The 17,480-nt window shown below is 47.7% G+C and overlaps 1 protein-coding gene across 1 annotated transcript in view; it reads left to right on the forward strand.

Annotated features, from left to right (window-relative positions):
* Positions 1 to 17,480, forward strand: part of DNAH9 (dynein axonemal heavy chain 9) — a 150,576-nt gene that overhangs the window by 30,474 nt on the left and 102,622 nt on the right. The window contains exons 22-34 of the mRNA XM_063176093.1: positions 83 to 213; positions 1,291 to 1,417; positions 3,950 to 4,102; positions 5,762 to 5,887; positions 6,763 to 7,002; positions 7,924 to 8,084; positions 8,668 to 8,824; positions 9,992 to 10,096; positions 11,815 to 11,972; positions 12,296 to 12,434; positions 13,636 to 13,923; positions 14,819 to 15,029; positions 17,187 to 17,314. Coding sequence (XP_063032163.1) covers positions 83 to 213; positions 1,291 to 1,417; positions 3,950 to 4,102; positions 5,762 to 5,887; positions 6,763 to 7,002; positions 7,924 to 8,084; positions 8,668 to 8,824; positions 9,992 to 10,096; positions 11,815 to 11,972; positions 12,296 to 12,434; positions 13,636 to 13,923; positions 14,819 to 15,029; positions 17,187 to 17,314 — 2,124 coding nt within the window. The remainder of the gene's footprint in view (positions 1 to 82; positions 214 to 1,290; positions 1,418 to 3,949; positions 4,103 to 5,761; positions 5,888 to 6,762; positions 7,003 to 7,923; positions 8,085 to 8,667; positions 8,825 to 9,991; positions 10,097 to 11,814; positions 11,973 to 12,295; positions 12,435 to 13,635; positions 13,924 to 14,818; positions 15,030 to 17,186; positions 17,315 to 17,480) is intronic.

The raw sequence follows: 17,480 nt of genomic DNA on the forward strand, positions 1-17,480 counted from the left end.
GCAAGCCTTTCACTTCTCTCAGAGGTTGGGATCTCTCAGAACACCAAGAGAACATTGCTGTGTCCTTTGTGTCCCTTTGTAGGACTCCAAACGTTTTGAAGGCATCGATGTGGATTTTAAAGAACTGGCCAATGAAGTTCAGAAAACCCCAAATGTGGTTGAAGCCACCAATAAAGCAGGTCTGTCCCAGCAGCTGGAGGACATCCAGAGTAGGTAGGTAGAGCATCAGTCCCAGGGTTTTGTCAGAGGCTGGAATCAGCCATGAGAAGCTGAACCTGTGCTCTGAGGCTTTTTCTGAGGCTCTGCTTCCTCTGCAGTCACAAATCTCCAGCTTTTCTGATCTTTCTCAAGTTTCTGTATTTGTGACCCATCACCCTGGCAGGATGGGCAGGCCCTGGCACAGGTTACCCAGAGCAGCTGGGGCTGCCCCTGGATCCCTGGCAGTGCCCAAGGCCAGGTGGGACAGGGCTGGGAGCAGCCTGGGACAGGTTGGGCTTTGAGCTCCCTTCCAACACAAACCCTTCTGTGATTTTGTGATCAAACAAAGCAGTGCTAAGCCCATTTAATTTACAAAATTATCCCTGTGTACCCTTGAGGCATCACACAGCTCCCTGAGACAGACCTGAGTGCCCTGGGATGGAGACACTTCTCACTTAACATATGAATCTGCCTGAAAACCACTTCAAAGTCCATGCTAAGCTGTTGTGGCAGTAGCAGCTCTCCATTTCAAATAAGGATTTGATTTTATTTTCAATCAAACAAGGCCAATGTTCCTCACAGAGAATGTTATTTAGGAACTTTGTAAGCTCAGCAGCAGTTTAGCATGTGAACACTGCAAGATTCATTTTAGATCGGAGCAAACAACTTTCCTTTCATGCTTTGCAAACACAAAAAGCTGAGTTGGTTGGAATCAGACTTTAAAATGTGGCTCATTAGAATAAAAGCAGTTCTGGAAATGTTCATCCCAGCGGATGCCACCACCTGTGGCAGCTACGAGCTTGTCTAAAGCAGTGGGGTCAGACTGCAAACCTTTCCAACCTCTTCTTCCACTTGTGCTTCTGCTGTTTCATCAGGCTGCCCTGACTCCTGGGATTTTGACCCTGGAGTAGAGTGAGCTGTGAGTTCCCTTGTGCTTTGTGGGTCTGTTCAGGCTGCTCAGGAAGGAGCAGCCTGCAGGCTCAGCTCGTGCCTGGCATTTCCCCGTGGTGGGCAGAACCCGCCTGAGAAGGGCAGCACAAAGCATGGCAGGGTATTCACCCACCTGTCCTGGGCTCTGCTTTGTCTCCCCAGGTTGTCTCTGTGTGAGAAGGCTTTGGCTGAATATTTGGACATGAAAAGGTTGGCTTTTCCCAGATTTTACTTCATTTCTTCTGCAGATTTACTGGATATTCTTTCCAATGGCACCAACCCACAGCTGGTAAGGCTTGTGCTGCATTTTCAGGGGTGTCAGAGTGAGAGCTGTTGTCCTGGGACTCTCCTCAGTGTCCTTTCTGGAGGGATTTTCTCCCACCCTGTGTGGATTAACAACTCCATCTCCATCTGCCATCACTGACAGGCAGCCCTGCCCTGGCTGTTGTCTGATCTGATCTTGGGAATGCTTGTGGCAGGTTCAGAGAGCCCCTCTGTGGCCTTTGTGCCATAAAACAGGGCTTTGCTCCTGCTGGGATACAGTGAGATTGCAGGAAAATGATCTCATCCAAAACTTGGGGCTGACCTTAGATCCTAGCCTGGGATGGCACCAAGCAAAGAGCCCCAGGCTGGGCATTCCAGTGTGGGAGGGCTGAGCACTGGTGGCTTGTAGAGGGTTGGTTTTTTAGGCTGAAGAGGCAATTTCCAGAAAGTGCCTTTTCCTTCCCCCTGCAAAGCCTTTGGGGTGTCCTGATGGCAGGTCAGGGATGAGTCCAGCCTGCAGGAGATGTGCACCGCCTGTGGACAGGTGGTGTCTGACCCTGCACTGGGTTTCTAGGATGGGCCCTGAATGCCAGGTGTGGGGAATCCCCCCAAACACAACATTTGTCCCCCCAAACACACCATTCCTCCTCCCAAATCCCCCAAACACACAATTCGTCCCCCTAAACACACCATTCCTCCTCCTGGCTTGGCAGGATTCCTGGATCATCCCGAGGAGGAGCTGGCAGTGACCCTCCTGTTGTAAGAAATGGCTTCCCAGTCCCCTTCCCCCATTCCCAGGGATCAGAACCCCCTGTCCCCCATGGGCAGAGTTCACAGGATTCAGTCCTGCAGGTGCTGTTCCATGTGGAGCTGCTGTCAGGGAACCTGGGCAGTGCCAGCCCCTTAGCCTGGCAAGGCCCTGCCCTGCCCAGCCTGCTTTGGGAGGCATCAATAATCCTGAGGTTGGTGTGTGAACCAAATCAAAGTGTTCACAGCAAATGGAGCCTGTTGGGTAAGGAATCAATTCCTTATTCCACCTTTTAGCAGTGAGCAACCTCAGCCTCCTTAAGCTTTTCCTCCTTTTCAGCGTTTGTGTCAGGATGTGAATGGGGCAGGCTTGGAAATGCTCTTGTTGCCACTAACCTTTCACTCAGCTTGGATGTGTTTGCTGCTGCTGGGTGATTTCAGCCCACAGAGTGTCATAAATACACAGCTGATTGATGCTTAAAATGGAGAGAGAGAAAGAGAACACAGGAAGCAGAGAAAAGCTGCTGTGCTGAAATGCTCCACGGAGTAAGGAGAAATTCCTGGTGCTTTCTGTTATTCAAAACTATTTGCAGTAAAATCAAAGTAAATGTCAGACAGGATCATACACGGATACGCTCTCAGCCTTTCCACTGTAGTTTCAAAGCCTGATAATTCCTAAAGGAGGATTAAATAGACAATGATATTATCCACTTGAACTGGGTATTGAGCTGGTGCAGGTTCAGGTGCATTCTGGGCTCTGGTGGCAGAGCTGTATCAAGTGCTGGAGCACAGCCAAGGCTCTGCTAGAGTGGCCAGGGGCTGGGAGAGCACAGTGGGGGTCGCTGAGCCTGCCCACTTGCAGGGGAAAACCAGGATTCCATGGTTTGTGTAAGATTTGAAAGGATGTGTGCTTGTCCTGGTGGGGAAGCTGAGTGTCCATTGCTTCTCAATCCACTTGGCACCTCCTGGGGTTCAGCCAGGTAAGAAACTGATTTGGGCACCTGTGGGACATCTCCTGAGAAAGGGCTGGAATCCTCTGTGGGACAGGGAGTGAGAGCTGGGCAAACAAGCCATAGGATGGATTATAGGACAGCCTGAGCTGCAGGGAACCCAACAGGCTCATCAAATCCAGCTCCTGAGAAGGACAGCAAGAGGCTCCTGTTGGCAGCATCCTGGCCATGAGTGAGAAGATGTGGTGCTGCCAAGATGTCCAGGTTATTCTTTGTGAGCAGGACTGTGGATGTCACACCTCTGCTGCTCTCTGCTCTGCCTGTCCTGGTCCTTGATCTTGAGTGCTGTGTCCAGCTCTGGCCCCTCAGTTTGGGAAGGATGTTGAGATGCTTAGCACATCCAGAGGAGGCAACGAGGCTGGTGAGGGGCTGGGAACACAAACCCTGTGAAGAACGTTTGAAGGAGGTGGGGTTGTTTAGCCTGGAGAAGAGGAGGCTCAGGGGTGACCTCATTGTTCTCTACACCTTCCTGAAGGGAGTTGTGGACAGATGGGGTTGGTCTCTGACAGAACCAGAGGACACAGTCTCCAGCTACGGCAGGGAAGGGATAGGTTGGATATTAGGAGGAAATTTTTCACCAAAAGAATGATAAAGTACTGGAATGATCTTCCCAGGGAGGTGGTGGAATCACCATCTCTGGGTGTGTTTAAAAAAAGACTGGACGTGGCAGTTTGTGCTATGGTCTAGTTGAGTGTTAGGGCTGGGTTGAACTCGATGGTCTTAGAGGTCTCTTCCAACCTCTTTATTCTGTGATTCTGTGTCCTATCCCCCTCACTTCATTTACACAATCCCTTTGGCAGGTGCAGCGTCACCTTTCCAAGCTCTTTGACAACTTGGCCAGTCTGAAATTCCAGGTGGACTCTGAGGAGAAGAAAACCAAGACTGGTGTGGGAATGTACAGCAGAGAGGAGGAATATGTCCAGTTCAGTGAACCCTGTGACTGCAGTGGGCAGGTGAGAGGGGAGACCTTGTCTGTCCAAGCTGCCTGGTGGAACCTGCTCCCACCCCCCTTGGGTGGGCATCCCTGGCCCAGTGTGGTATTTTTGGAGTCCCCCATTGTGGGAAGAAAAGATGAATTTGACTCTGTTTTTAGAAGGTTAATTTATTATTTTATGATATCATATTCTATAAAACAATACTATATTAAAACTATACTAAAGAATAGAGAAAGGATACTTACAGAAAGCTTAACCAGACAACAATGAAAAACTTTTGACTTTCTAGACTCCTGACACAGCTGGACCATCATTGATCATTAAGTAAAAATAATTCTCATGTTTTTAAACAATCTCCAACCACATTCCAAAGCAGCAAAACACAGGAGAAGCAAATCAGATAAATATTGCTTTCATTTTTCTCTGTGGCTTCTCAGCTTCCTAGGAGAAGAAAAATCCCAGGTGAAGAAATTTTTCAGAAAATATGACAGTAACAGTCAAGGTCTTGTAGAGTTCCACTGTACTGCCTCCATGGGAAAAGCTGGAAGAGCTGGTGTGGAACTTAATCCTTGCTTACACCACAGCTCTAGTCCTGCTCTAGATGGGTCCTTACAGCCCATGGGGTGAGGAAGGGCTGTGGCCTATTCTTTACTGGGCTTTTTAATTTTAATTCCTGAGAGATGTTCTTAAGGTTACTCTTGCCTGTTGGGAGGGGATGCAGACTGAAAACAGATTAAATTATTCCAAAGTATTTCTGCCTGTATACCTTTGGAAATAAAAGGGTTTTTCCCCTGTTTTCCAAATCTTATTTCAAGGGACGAGTTAAAGTACAAAATTTAAGAATCAAATTACTGCTCAGCTTTTCTGTCCCTGTAGCTGCACTTTCCTCCATGGACTGTTAAAGGAAGCTAAAGTAAGTAATACCAGCTCTGAGCTCCCCGGTGATGGCACTTGGCATTTCAACTCTCCTCTCTGAAATACTAAATATTAAATTCAGCAGGAATTGTGAAATACTAAATTCAGCAGGAATTGTGTTCCCAGCATTCTCTTGCTGCTGGCAGATTGTGCTCCAGTCCCACAGGTGACTCTGCCATGGCCTGGAGCTGGAACACGCTGAGCTCAATTGCTCCTCAGTCCTCAGTGGAGTTCAGTGTGATTCCTCCTCCAGCTGGATTTCCACAAAAAACCTCTCTGTGAGGAGATGCTGATCTTGCAGGAGCAGAAATGTCTGAGTCCCCAGTCTGGAGGAGGCCTGGAGCTTGTTTGGCTGGAGAGTTGAGCTGCTTGTCCCCCTCATTGCTGAGGGATGGGATGAGGGATGGCAGGCATGTTCTTGGGATCATCCATTATCACCCAGGGATGAGAAGCGGGAGTGTTCTGGGATCATCCCTCATCACCCAGGGGTGAGAAGCAGGAGTATTCTGACATTTAACCCCTTCTGCAGGTGGAGGTGTGGCTGGGTTGCCTGCTGGACACCATGAGGGCCACGGTGAGGGATGGGATGGGTGCAGAAATGGCTGAGTCCTCCAGTCTGGAGGAGGCCTGGGGCTTGTTTGTCTGGAGAGCTGAGCTGCTTGTCCCCCTCATTGCTGAAGGATGGCAGGCGTGTTCTGGAATCATTCCTCATCACCCAGCAGTGAGAAGAAGGCCTGTTGTGGGATTTAACCCCTTCTGCAGGTGGAGGTGTGGCTGGGTCGCCTGCTGGACGCCATGAGGGCCACAGTGAGGGACGGGATGTGCGCGGCTGTGGCGGCCTACGAGGACAAGCCCAGGGAGCAGTGGCTCTTTGACCACCCTGCCCAGGTACTGCCCCTGCTCTTCTCTGCTTCCAGAGGGGTCTGGGCTGTGGATGGGAGTGGTTCTGTCCAGGGAACAGAGGAAGGGTGTGGTTCCTTGAGGAGTTAAGAGGAATAAAGTGGAGATTTATTGAGGGGCCTTCAAAGGCCACACCCTGGCAGCACCTAGATGGTTCCAAGATGGAAGCAAAAGAGGGCTCAGTCATGAGATCTCACATTTTTATAAATCTTAGTCCATTTCCATATAGGACTTAACTGCCCAATTAATAGCTTCAAATTATGAAGCTTCATCCTGCTTGCTTGCTTGCCCATCCTCTTCTTCTTGCATTCTTTATGCTTTGGGCCTGAAGTTTGAAGAGATTGTCCTTGAGTCTCCAGCTAGAATGCGATTGCTTTGTCTCCACCACCCTGTGAAAAGATCCCAGTAAGACTTAATATAAAACTAAAGCTGCACACCGAAGAACAGAAAAACCTAAAAGCTAAGGTATCAAGTGAGTTCTCCTTTCTCCTAGCCATCTCTTGATGGGTGCCCAGGCTGAGCTCTGGGTCACAGCAAGCCCCTACCCCCAGTGGGGTGAAAGAACAAATTGATGGGGCCTGACTAGAATAAGGAGCCCCTCTGGCAGTCTCCCATGTGTTCAGACATGAGAAAGGGGCTCATTTACTGAAAAAGCAGCTGCTAATTGTGTCTGTCACTGATGGGAATTTCAATTTCAATGGATGTAAAATGGATCCCTGCTCTCCTTCCTGCTGTGATACTGTACAGCAAAACTTCATTTCACATCAGAGATGCCTCATCCCTGACCTCCCCATGGCCCAGACCCTCTCAGAGATAAGAAAAGCCTGGTGTTGCCTTGCTGTTGAGCCACTCTGTTTCCTCAGGTGGCTCTCTGCTGTGCCCAGATCTGGTGGACAGCTGAGGTGGGCATGGCCTTCTCCAGGATGAAGGAAGGCTACGAGAAGGCCATGAAGGAGTACCACAAGAAACAGGTGGCCCAGCTGAACGTGCTGGTGACCATGCTGCTGGGGCAGCTCTCCAGGGGCGACAGGCAGAAGATCATGACCATCTGCACCATCGACGTGCACGCACGGGACGTGGTGGCCAAGATGATAGCACAGAAGGTTGGTGCTCCCAGCTCAGTGTGAGCCATGCTGGGCTTTGAGGGGGAGATCGTGGAGGGACAGACCAGGGACAGGCACTGGGGGCACTGCCTGCCTCAGCAGGGCCATAAGAAAAAGCATTTGGATTTTTCTTTTCTGTAGCTTTCTTGCTCTGGTGTGGGCCCACAGGGAATCCCTCGGGATTTGTCCACCACTCCCACAGTGCCTGCCATCACATACTCCCAGAATGGTTTGGGTTGGAAGGGACCTTCAAGCTCTTCTCATTCCAACCCCTGCCATGAGCAGTGACACCTTCTGCCATCTCAGAGTGCTCCAAGCCCTGTCCAGCCTGGCTTTTGGCTCTGATACCTTCTGGGCTCCCCTGGCAGTGCTGGCAGGAGTAGGGGGCAGGAGGTGGGTGTTCCTCTGCTCCAGGGGTTTTCCAGATGCCTTCTGTCCCATCTAGGGTGCCAGAACTGATGCCTAGAGAGGCTGACCTGGGACAGAGACTGGATAGAGCTAAAAGAATAAAGCAGGGATTTATTGAGAGGCCCTTAGAGGTTACACCTTGGGCAGTACCAGAGCTCAGCCATGGCTACACCCAAGATGGATCCCAGTCATGAGTTTTCAAACTTTTTAAGTTTTGGTCCATTTCCATATTGGGGTTAATTGTCCTATTACAGCTCCAGGTCATGAAGTCCCATCCTCCTTGTTTGCTCTCTCAGTTCCCCATTGTTTATGCATTTTGGGCCTGAAGCTTGTATTGATTTTCCTTGGTCCCAAGCAGGAAAAGGATTATTTTTGTCAACCTACCTTGTAAAGAAAACCTACTAACACTTAACACAAAGCTCAGAGCTCCACACCTAGGCAGCACAGAATCTGAAAAACACGAAAGCCAGACCTGAAGGCACCACCCCTGGCCTCCCTGGTGTCCCTCTGCAGGTGGACAACGGCCAGGCCTTCATGTGGCTGGCGCAGCTGCGGCACCGCTGGTCGGACGAGGAGCGGCACTGCTGGGTCAACATCTGTGATGCTCAGTTCCTCTACTGCTATGAGTACCTGGGCAACACCCCCCGGCTGGTCATCACCCCCCTGACCGACAGGTGAGGCCCTGGTGGTGCCACCTCAGGTGGTGGTTATGAGATATCATGGACACATTTTATAAAAAATCCTTTCATTAGGATGTTTTCTCCTGAGAGGCCTCAGAAATGAAATGTAAACAATGGTTATGTGCTGCTGTGGAATGCAACAGGTGCATCTTTGATTGGTCTCATGTGGTTGTTTTTAATTAATGGCCAATCACAATCCAGCTGTCTTGGACTCTGGTCAGTCACAAGATTTTATTATCATTCCTTTCTATTCCTTTCAAGCCTTCTGATGAAATCCTTTCTTCTATTCTTTTAGTATAGTTTCAATATAGAATTTTCTTTTCATATAATATATATAATAAAATAATAAATCAGCCTTCTGAAACATGGAGTCAAGATTCTCATCTCTTTCCTCATCATGAGACCCCTGTGAACACCACCACAATGAGACATTAATTTTAAGGAATTTAGGGATTTTAGAGGAGCTAAGATTTTAGTTAGAGATAAGCTTTATTGTTGTAAAGCTTGTTTGTAAAGACAAATCTGCCATTCCTCTGACCAGCTCAGTCTCCTTCCCCTTTTCCCTCATCCTGTGCAGGTGTTACATCACCCTGACCCAGTCCCTGCACCTGACCATGAGTGGGGCTCCTGCAGGCCCTGCTGGCACTGGCAAGACAGAGACCACCAAGGACCTGGGCCGTGCCCTGGGCATCATGGTCTACGTGTTCAACTGCTCCGAGCAGATGGACTACAAGGTGCTGTGTTACCCTAAAACTTTCTGAGAAATTTTTTCTCCTGGAAAGATAAGAAGCCTCAGCTTCTCTATGTTTTGCACTTCTGGAATGTGGTCTGGAAATTGGCTATTAGTTAAAAATAATTTACGTGTTTGGATAAGCAATCACAGCCAGCTGTGTCAGACTCTCTGAGTCAGTCACAGGTTTTTATTATTCATTCCTTTATAGACTTCTGATATATCCTTTCTCTATCTTTAGTATAGTTTTAGAATATAATATAATTTATATTATAGTATAATATATTATAGTATATAATATATTAGTATATAATATCATAGTATAATATAGTATAGTATAATATAATATTATCATAAAATAATAATCCAACCTTCTGAAAAAAATAAAGTCAAATTCTCATCTCACCTCATCCTTAAAACCTCACAACACCACAGTGCTGCTCTCCCCAAACTGGGGCTGCTCAGGGCCCCTGGAACCTGCAGAGTGGGAGTTATCCAGCTGGGCTTGCTCTGATCCACCCCCTCTCCTCTCATCCCTGCTGCCTCCCTTCCTGCTGAGCAGCTTTTCATGCTCCTCCTTCTTTTTGTCTCTGAGACTTGCACAAAGTTCTCGAGGAGCAGAACTGAGCTGTGCTTTCTGCCCTGCTCCACCTTTCTCTTCCCTTCTGGAGTTAGGTTCCACATGAAATTCTTCACAAATTCTGGCCTGTTCAGTGGAGACAGAGGCTGTGCTGATCCTTTCCCTCTCTCCAGACCCACAGGACACCTGTCCCAGGTGTGGGGACAGAGCTCTCCTGGTTCCACAGGATACTTTGCTGGTCGTGGTGCTAATCCCTGTGCTCTCCAGGGGCACTGGCTTTGGTGGCCTTGGACCATATTTTATCCAGCTGAGGTCTCTCATGGACGTGAGGCCATCAGTAACTTAGCCCAGGTGACCTTTGGATGGAACCAGAGTGCAGAGTTGTCTAGAGAGGGCAAGTAGCAAACTGTGCAGAGCCATAAATATTATAATTGAGTTGTGCCTGCTGCTCTCCTGGACTTTCTAAATACCCACAATAGACTGTAAATTGCTATAAATAAACAGGCAGGGAAATCAAATCCATTTTTTGCTGGAGTAGATTCTGTTTGTGATTTCACTCTTGTAATTTTATTTTATTTTTTTTCTTTTCAGTCTTGTGGGAATATTTATAAAGGCCTTTCCCAGACAGGAGCCTGGGGCTGTTTTGATGAATTTAACAGGATCTCAGTTGAAGTCCTTTCTGTGGTTGCTGTACAGGTAAGTGGAGAAAAGCTTGTGGATAAATACAAGCCAGCCTTCCTTCCCTCCCTCCCACAGCGCCAGAACAGAAGGATTTGAGTCCTGGGGAACTTCAGCACTGAAAATTGAGTTGCTAAAATTTCAAAGTTCTTCTGGTCACCTGTGTCAGCTGTGAGTGCAGGTTTTGGGATCCCAGTGTTTGACTGAGGTGCTGAATTCATCCTAGACCCACTTTGGGGCTTGGCATTGCAGAAATTAAGGTCTACAGCCCAGAAGTTTCTACACTTCTGTAAATGTCTTGGTCAAAGGAATTGTTCTGAACCCCTCCACGAACTCCTCACTTTCATCCCTCTTTGTCTCATCATTGTACCTCCTCTGATGTCCCAGAGAAATCCCAGGCAGGTACAGGTGTTTGCATGTCCTTCCCTCTCCACTTCCCTTCCATCAGGTTCTAGCTTAAAGTTGTCATTGAAAAACGCCTTTGAGGATCTTAAAATAAAAGGGGAAGCTGAACAAAAGAAGCCCAGATATGACTCAGCTGCTAATGATTCCCTGGCTCCTGGCTGGAGCGTGGTGTCTGAGCGAGCAGGGCTGTCACTCCATCATCGCCTCTGCTGCTATTAGAGGGTAACCATGGTGATGGTTAATTGGCTGCCTTAGTCATGCAGCTCCTGTCGATGTGGGTCCTTACGCTGAGAAACTCCCTTAATTGCTTTGCTTTAAGGTGGCAAACGGGTGAGTTTAGGGCAGAGATAGATTCCTCCCTGATGAAGTGGTGTTAGGAGCTGCTCCCTTGGGAAGTGGGGAAGGAAGGTTTGGCTGTAATGGACTCGGAATGGGAGTAGGGTGGCCTGGCTGTGTTAGCTGTTTAAGAAAACACTTTTTTGTTGCCCTGATTTTTAAGATTTTTCTAAGCCTTCTGATGTTTATATTCTTGTAATGAACTTTCTCGTGCACTTTATGTTAATAACTTATTGTTTTGCATTCTTTTATGGAGGAGGAGAAATTTGATGGATTGTTGGTTTGTCCAGTGTCATTGGAGAGGTGGCACTGTCACCCTCCAATCCACTGTCACTTTTGGAAAACTATAAATGTTGGAGTCAGAAATTAAAAGTGCTCTTTTTTACCTTGGAGAGCTGCGTGTCCACGATATCATTTTGTGTCCTATAGCAACAGTTTTTTACAGAAAGAGTGATAAAGTACTGGAATGATCTGCCTGGGGAGGTGGGGGAGCCACCATCCCTGGGTTTGCTTAACAAAATATTGGATGTGGCCCTGGGTGCCAGGGTTTAGCTGAGGTGCTGGGGCTGGGTTGGACTCAATCTGAAAGGTCTCTTCCAATCTGGTCATTCTGGGATTCTGTGACTCACTCCATGGGAATGGAAGGTGGTCTGGCTGTGATGGAGCTCTTTGGAAAGTGGGGGATGAGAAGAACAAAGCTGCAATCAGACAGGTAGAAAAGACCAGCCAAGTGTCTTATGAAGCAAACTCTTGGAACCCTTTCAGTTTGACTGTCCAGTCTCTTCAGCCGTTTTCTGCTTTGTCAGAGTTGGATTGTGATGGGAGACACACAGATTTACCCCAAACAGTGCAGAAAGCTTTTTGTGGTCAGTAAAAACCCAGACCAGAGCAGTGATAATCCCCACTCATCATGGGCCAAGAGCAGGGAGGGCAGCAGGGCTGTCTGAGGGTTTTCATAGCTAAACACCAGCACTGAGCACTGCCCTGGTCCCCAGGTGAAGAGTGTGCAGGATGCCATCCGGGAGAAGAAGAAATCCTTCAATTTTCTTGGAGAAGACATTAACTTAGTCCCCTCAGTTGGGATTTTCATCACCATGAACCCTGGCTATGCAGGACGAACCGAGCTACCCGAGAATTTAAAAGCTCTCTTCAGGTGAGTTGAGGTCAGGTTTTGCGACCTGTGTGATAAAACTGGCAGAAATTGTCTTTTGGAACATCCAGACTTCATTTTGTTGGGAAATTCACTGGCATTGGGGATTCACAGATGGTTTCAGCCTTGTGCACCAAGCCTGGATGAGGGAATGCAGGGAGGACAAAGGAGCTCTGTCCTGTGCCATGGGAAAGGCACTGTGGGCAGACTGGGAGAGTCTCCAGTGGCTCACTAGAGAGGACCTGGAAGATAAAGCTACAAATCCACGGCCCTCGAGCTCTGTAGTCAATGCCTGCTCTGCAATCCTTTCCTGCCTGTCTCCCTAGGCCCTGTGCCATGGTTGTGCCAGACTTTGAGCTGATCTGTGAGATTATGTTGGTGGCTGAGGGCTTCCTCCAGGCCCGGGCCTTGGCCAGGAAATTCATCACACTCTACCAACTCTGCAAGGAGCTCCTGTCCAAGCAGGTGAGCCCTCTGATGAGCTCTGAATCCTCAAAATCAGGGATGTGACACTGTTCTGAATCCCCAAAATCAGGGATGTGACACTCTGCTATAAATCCTCCAAAATCAGGAATGTGACATTCTGCTCTGGATGCCCAAAATCAGGGATGTGACACTCTACAATGACATTTGCAAACTGCTCTCCTGGAGGATCTTCAGGGACAGAAGCATTTCACCAACTGCATTAACATCACTAGTTTTTGAATTGGAGAGATTTTTCAAAAGCCTCAAATGCCACCATGATTGGGGCAGTATTCAGTGACCCTTTGCTTTTTCTCTTAGTTCCTATTGATTCTCCTTCCTGCAAGGGGTTCATGATGACTGTTCCTCTCTTAGTCCAACTCAATTCTTCTCTGTCATGTCAAGTGTTGACCATGTAAGGTCACCTCCACTGCAAAACCCTGGTTAATCAGATTTTAACTTGGCATTGTCTGCATAGATCAAAGCTGGGGTGAGTTGAATCAGGATTCCAGATGGAAAACCTGATCTTGCCTGTGCTAACATGAGCTAGGTGGGTTTCTGCCTTGTCACAGAAACTTTGTGCTGTGAAGCTGGAGGCCCTGTGGGAGCTTTGGCCACCCACACAAAGCAGTCAAGCTGTTGGGCTGTGCTCTGCAGGGTCTCAATGGAGCATAGATAGAAGGATTTACTTGTTGGATTCCTTGAGGATTCCTTTCCAGCAGTGTCCTCCCTGCCCCTGCTTGGCGGACTGTCCCCAGGACCAAATGTCCCTGGTAACCTGGTGATGGAGAAATTTGACTGTCTCAAAATGGACTAACAAGCCTTTCACCTCAGTAGCTCCTGCAGGGCCAGGGCTCTGGCAGGCCTTGCTTAACTTGCACAAAGGCCAGGTTTTAGGGTTTAGGGGGAAAAATTCCTTAGGTCTCCAGCGTGCAAGTCCTACTGCTGACTTAGTGCCAGCTCTGAGCCCATGTGATGGCATGAACAGCTGAATTATTTGGCTCCTTAGTGCTCTCCCTGGTGGAAAGCTCACCTTGTGAATTAGAGACTCAGGCTGGTGGAAGTCTCTGACCACGACACAAATAACGAATTTGGTTGCATTTCCATTGCTGACTGCTCTGGCAGCTGGGACTGTTGGTTTTTACCCCTGCCTGGGCATAAACTCACCCCTGTTTTTATTTCTTTCTTTCTCCCCCTCACAAAGGACCACTATGACTGGGGTCTGAGGGCCATCAAGTCAGTGCTGGTGGTGGCAGGCTCCCTGAAGCGCGCAGACCCCGAGCGGCCCGAGGAGCAGGTCCTGATGCGCTCCCTCCGTGACTTCAACATCCCCAAAATCGTGACAGACGATGTCCCAGTGTTCATGGGGCTGATTGGGGACCTGTTCCCTGCCCTGGATGTGCCTCGGAAGCGCGACCTGGATTTCGAAGCCGTGGTGAAGGAGGCTGTGCTGGACCTGCGGCTGCAGCCTGAGGACAACTTTGTGCTCAAAGTGAGGGCAAGGGTTTTCTGCTCTGTTGGGGTGGTGTGAGGGTCCCCAGGAGGAGGTGAGAGATGAGGATTTGACTCCTTGTTCTCAGAAGGCTGATTTATTATTTTATGATATTATAGTAATCATATTATATTATATATCATATAATATATGTTATAATATATATGTTATAATATATATATTATATAATATATATTATATAATATATATTATATATTACATATAATGTAGTATATATATGGTATATATTAGATGTTTTCATATTAGATATTCTATTATATTATAATAAATTTTATATTATATATATTTTATAATATATTATACCTATTCTATTCTATTCTATTCTATTCTATTCTATTCTATTCTATTCTATTCTATTCTATTCTATTCTATTCTATTCTATTCTATTCTAAAGAAAGAGAAAGGATCCATCAGAAGGCTAGACAATAATGAATAATAAAAACTTATGACTGACTAGAGAGTCCGATACAGCTGGACTGGGATTCATCATTAAGTAAAAACAATTCACATGCTGGGTAAACAATTCTCCAAATCACATTCCAAAGCAGCAAAACATGGAGAAGCTGAAGCTTCCCAGCTTCCCAGGAGAAAAAATCCTGACAAGGGATTTTTCATAAAATATCATGGTGACACTGCTTTACCTGCACTGTCATCAGCTCAACTGGGTTTTCTCAAAATCCCTTTGTGTGTCTGGGGCTCTTGTATAGAAATTTGTGACCCAGTGGGAGCTAATTTCACAGAATGATTTGGGTTGGAAGGAACCATAAAGGACATCTTATTCCAACCCTAAGCCATGGACAGGGACACTGTCCCTTTAGATTTTGCCCATTTGAACTTCACTTTGGCGTGTCTGATCTCTGGGGTTTTTCCCCAGGTGGTGCAGCTGGAGGAGCTGCTCAGTGTCCGGCACTCCGTGTTCGTGGTGGGGGCTGCAGGCACGGGCAAGTCCCAGGTGCTGAGGTCCCTGCACAAAACCTACCAGAGGATGAAGCGCCGGCCCGTGTGGACAGACCTCAACCCCAAAGCAGTCACCAATGATGAGCTCTTCGGTGTCATTAACCCAGCAACCAGGGAGTGGAGAGATGGTAAATGTCCTTTTGCGGCTGAATTTGGAGATAAAAAGGATATTTTTAATGAAGCTCCTGAGTGGATGATGGGCCTCTGTGTGCAGGTCTCACAGCCCAGGTGCTGCTCCCAGCTGTGTGAGTGTTTGCTGTTGGAAGGACATGTAGGGTGTCACAGCTTTTTGGGAATTTAGCTTTTTGCCATAAGGATAATCATTATGTTCATTAACACCAATGCTTCCCAATTCCTAATTAAAGCAGGTTGTTTTTTGGGGCTGGGCTGCTGATGGGAGAGAATTCCCTCCTGCCCAGTGCTGTGCACTGAGGCCCCCCAAAAATTGTCATTTCCAGGTTTCTATGGCTGGACACTCCCAGCAGCATTTTTGAGGTGTTTTTTCTCTGAATATCCCTGCCTGATCTCCAGCACACGGTGTTTGCCAGGCTGTTGATCCTGATTGCTCCTGAGAAGGATGAGATGAGCATTTAGACCTGCTGAAAGATTACAGAGATGCAAAGTGCAAACGTTGGCTTGTGACTAATCCAGAAAGGCAGCTTTGATTCCCTGGGAGCTGAGGGGGAGGTGAGGGAGGACAGCTCCATAAATCATCCTCGGCCAGAGGTCTCCAGGAGAAGGAGCTGCCACCACCTCCCCTTCCCCCTGCCACCACCCCTCCTGCCCCCTGCTCCGCTCCAGTGCCAGGGTTAATTTCTTTTTAATTGTGATTGGCCACCCTAAATCAAAGTGACAGAGGGAAGTGTGGGATGTAGCCAACCCTCTGCAGAGAGAGCTGCACATTGGGGATTGTGGATCAGGGGCTGTGGGTGGCACTGGACAGCAGGAGGGACATTGGCAGGTGGCTGTCCAGTGTTCTAAATCCTCTAATGCTTCAAGAGAACTTACAGGGCTCCTCTCTGATGGCCCAAGGGAGATATTTTCTGCATTAACCATTCCTGGAAATGTTGTTTCTTGGTGCCAAAGAGCAGCCAGGCCATTTTCAGCACAGCCTGACAGGAGATTATGTGTCCCCTTATGGATCAGCTCCTCCTTCTCCTCTTCCCGAGTTCATCCTGTCACTCATTTCTGCCAGCAGCTGGGAAGTTTGCACATGTTAGGTGGAAAAAGGCCCCACAAGGGAATCCTAAAAGTGCTATTTTTAGATCCAAACTCTCCTTTCAAATCCCTCTGTGGTGTGGATGCCCAAGGTTGGGAGAGGGGCACTTCCCTCCTGCTGCCGCCGTGGCTGTGATGCTCCCAGGCAGGAGCTGCTGCTGGCACTGGCAGTGCTGGAGAGGTTTCCAAACTGTGCCCAGCATGAGGAATGGAGCCTAGGCAGAGCCAGGGAGGTGTTATTTATCTCTGACCCCCTCTGTAGCTGTGTGGCTGAGCTGTTCTGCACAAGCTTTGCTTGGGTCGTGCAGTGCCACCGGCGGCTCCTGACCTGCATCCCGAGGGAATGGCTGGTCCTGGAGAAACAAAAAGCATGCCTGTCACAATTCTCAGGAGAGAGGCTGCTTTTAATGCTTGCCTGATGTTCCTTCATGCAGACCAGCCTTTCCCTAGGTATTTCCTCGTATGGAGGAGAGTGATGGTTTTGTGGAGCTCTCATTTGCCCTGCAGTACTTCTGCTCTGTTCCCAGCTTCTCAGTCTTCTTAGCATTCATTATTTACTCCCCTTGAGACTCTGTATATTCTCTGTCTCCTTGATTTTACTGACATTTTGTTCTGTCACTCAATGTCAGTCTGGGCTTGTTCTCCCCTCAGTCTCACTAAAGCCATGACCCAGTGTTTAAAGCATCTTGATTTTCCTCATATACTTCAAACCACAGGAAAAAATAGACCCAAATATAAGAATTTCCAAGGCATATTCAGATGGTTTTCTCTGCATCATGTAGTTTGTGGGGCTTGTTTTCTCTGAGTACCTGCTCTTAATTTTTCCTATGTCTTATGGTTTTCAGTGGGAATGAAGCTCATATGGGCCAACAGTCATTCTCAGTGATAACTCTGATAATATTTTTTTTCTTCAAAGCAGATCTCATTATACAGTATTATTTATGTCCAAATGGAAAGAGTTATGAATGTATAAGGGGAAAGCATAATTTTTAGGAAGCTGTTGGAAAAATCTGTTAGAGCAGGTGACAACTTCAATGTTCATCAACATATTCATGTCACCCTCCCAGGACTGTTTTCATCAATCATGAGAGAGCTGGCCAACATCTCACATGATGGTCCCAAGTGGATGGTACTAGATGGAGATATTGATCCAATGTGGATTGAATCTCTGAACACTGTGATGGATGATAATAAGGTAATGGATGTCAGGTAAAGAAGTAGGTATTCCTTGACAGGTGTGATTCAGCCTGGGAGAAATGCAGATTGTAATAACATCTCTTGGAATAACGCAGCTGTGTTTCCTCAGACACACCAAACAATATTGCATAAAGGCAATGGTGCATGAGGGAAATAAAACTTAT

This window comes from Melospiza melodia, chromosome 24 (genome assembly GCF_035770615.1).
Source record: "Melospiza melodia melodia isolate bMelMel2 chromosome 24, bMelMel2.pri, whole genome shotgun sequence".
NCBI classification, from domain to species: Eukaryota; Metazoa; Chordata; class Aves; order Passeriformes; family Passerellidae; genus Melospiza; species Melospiza melodia.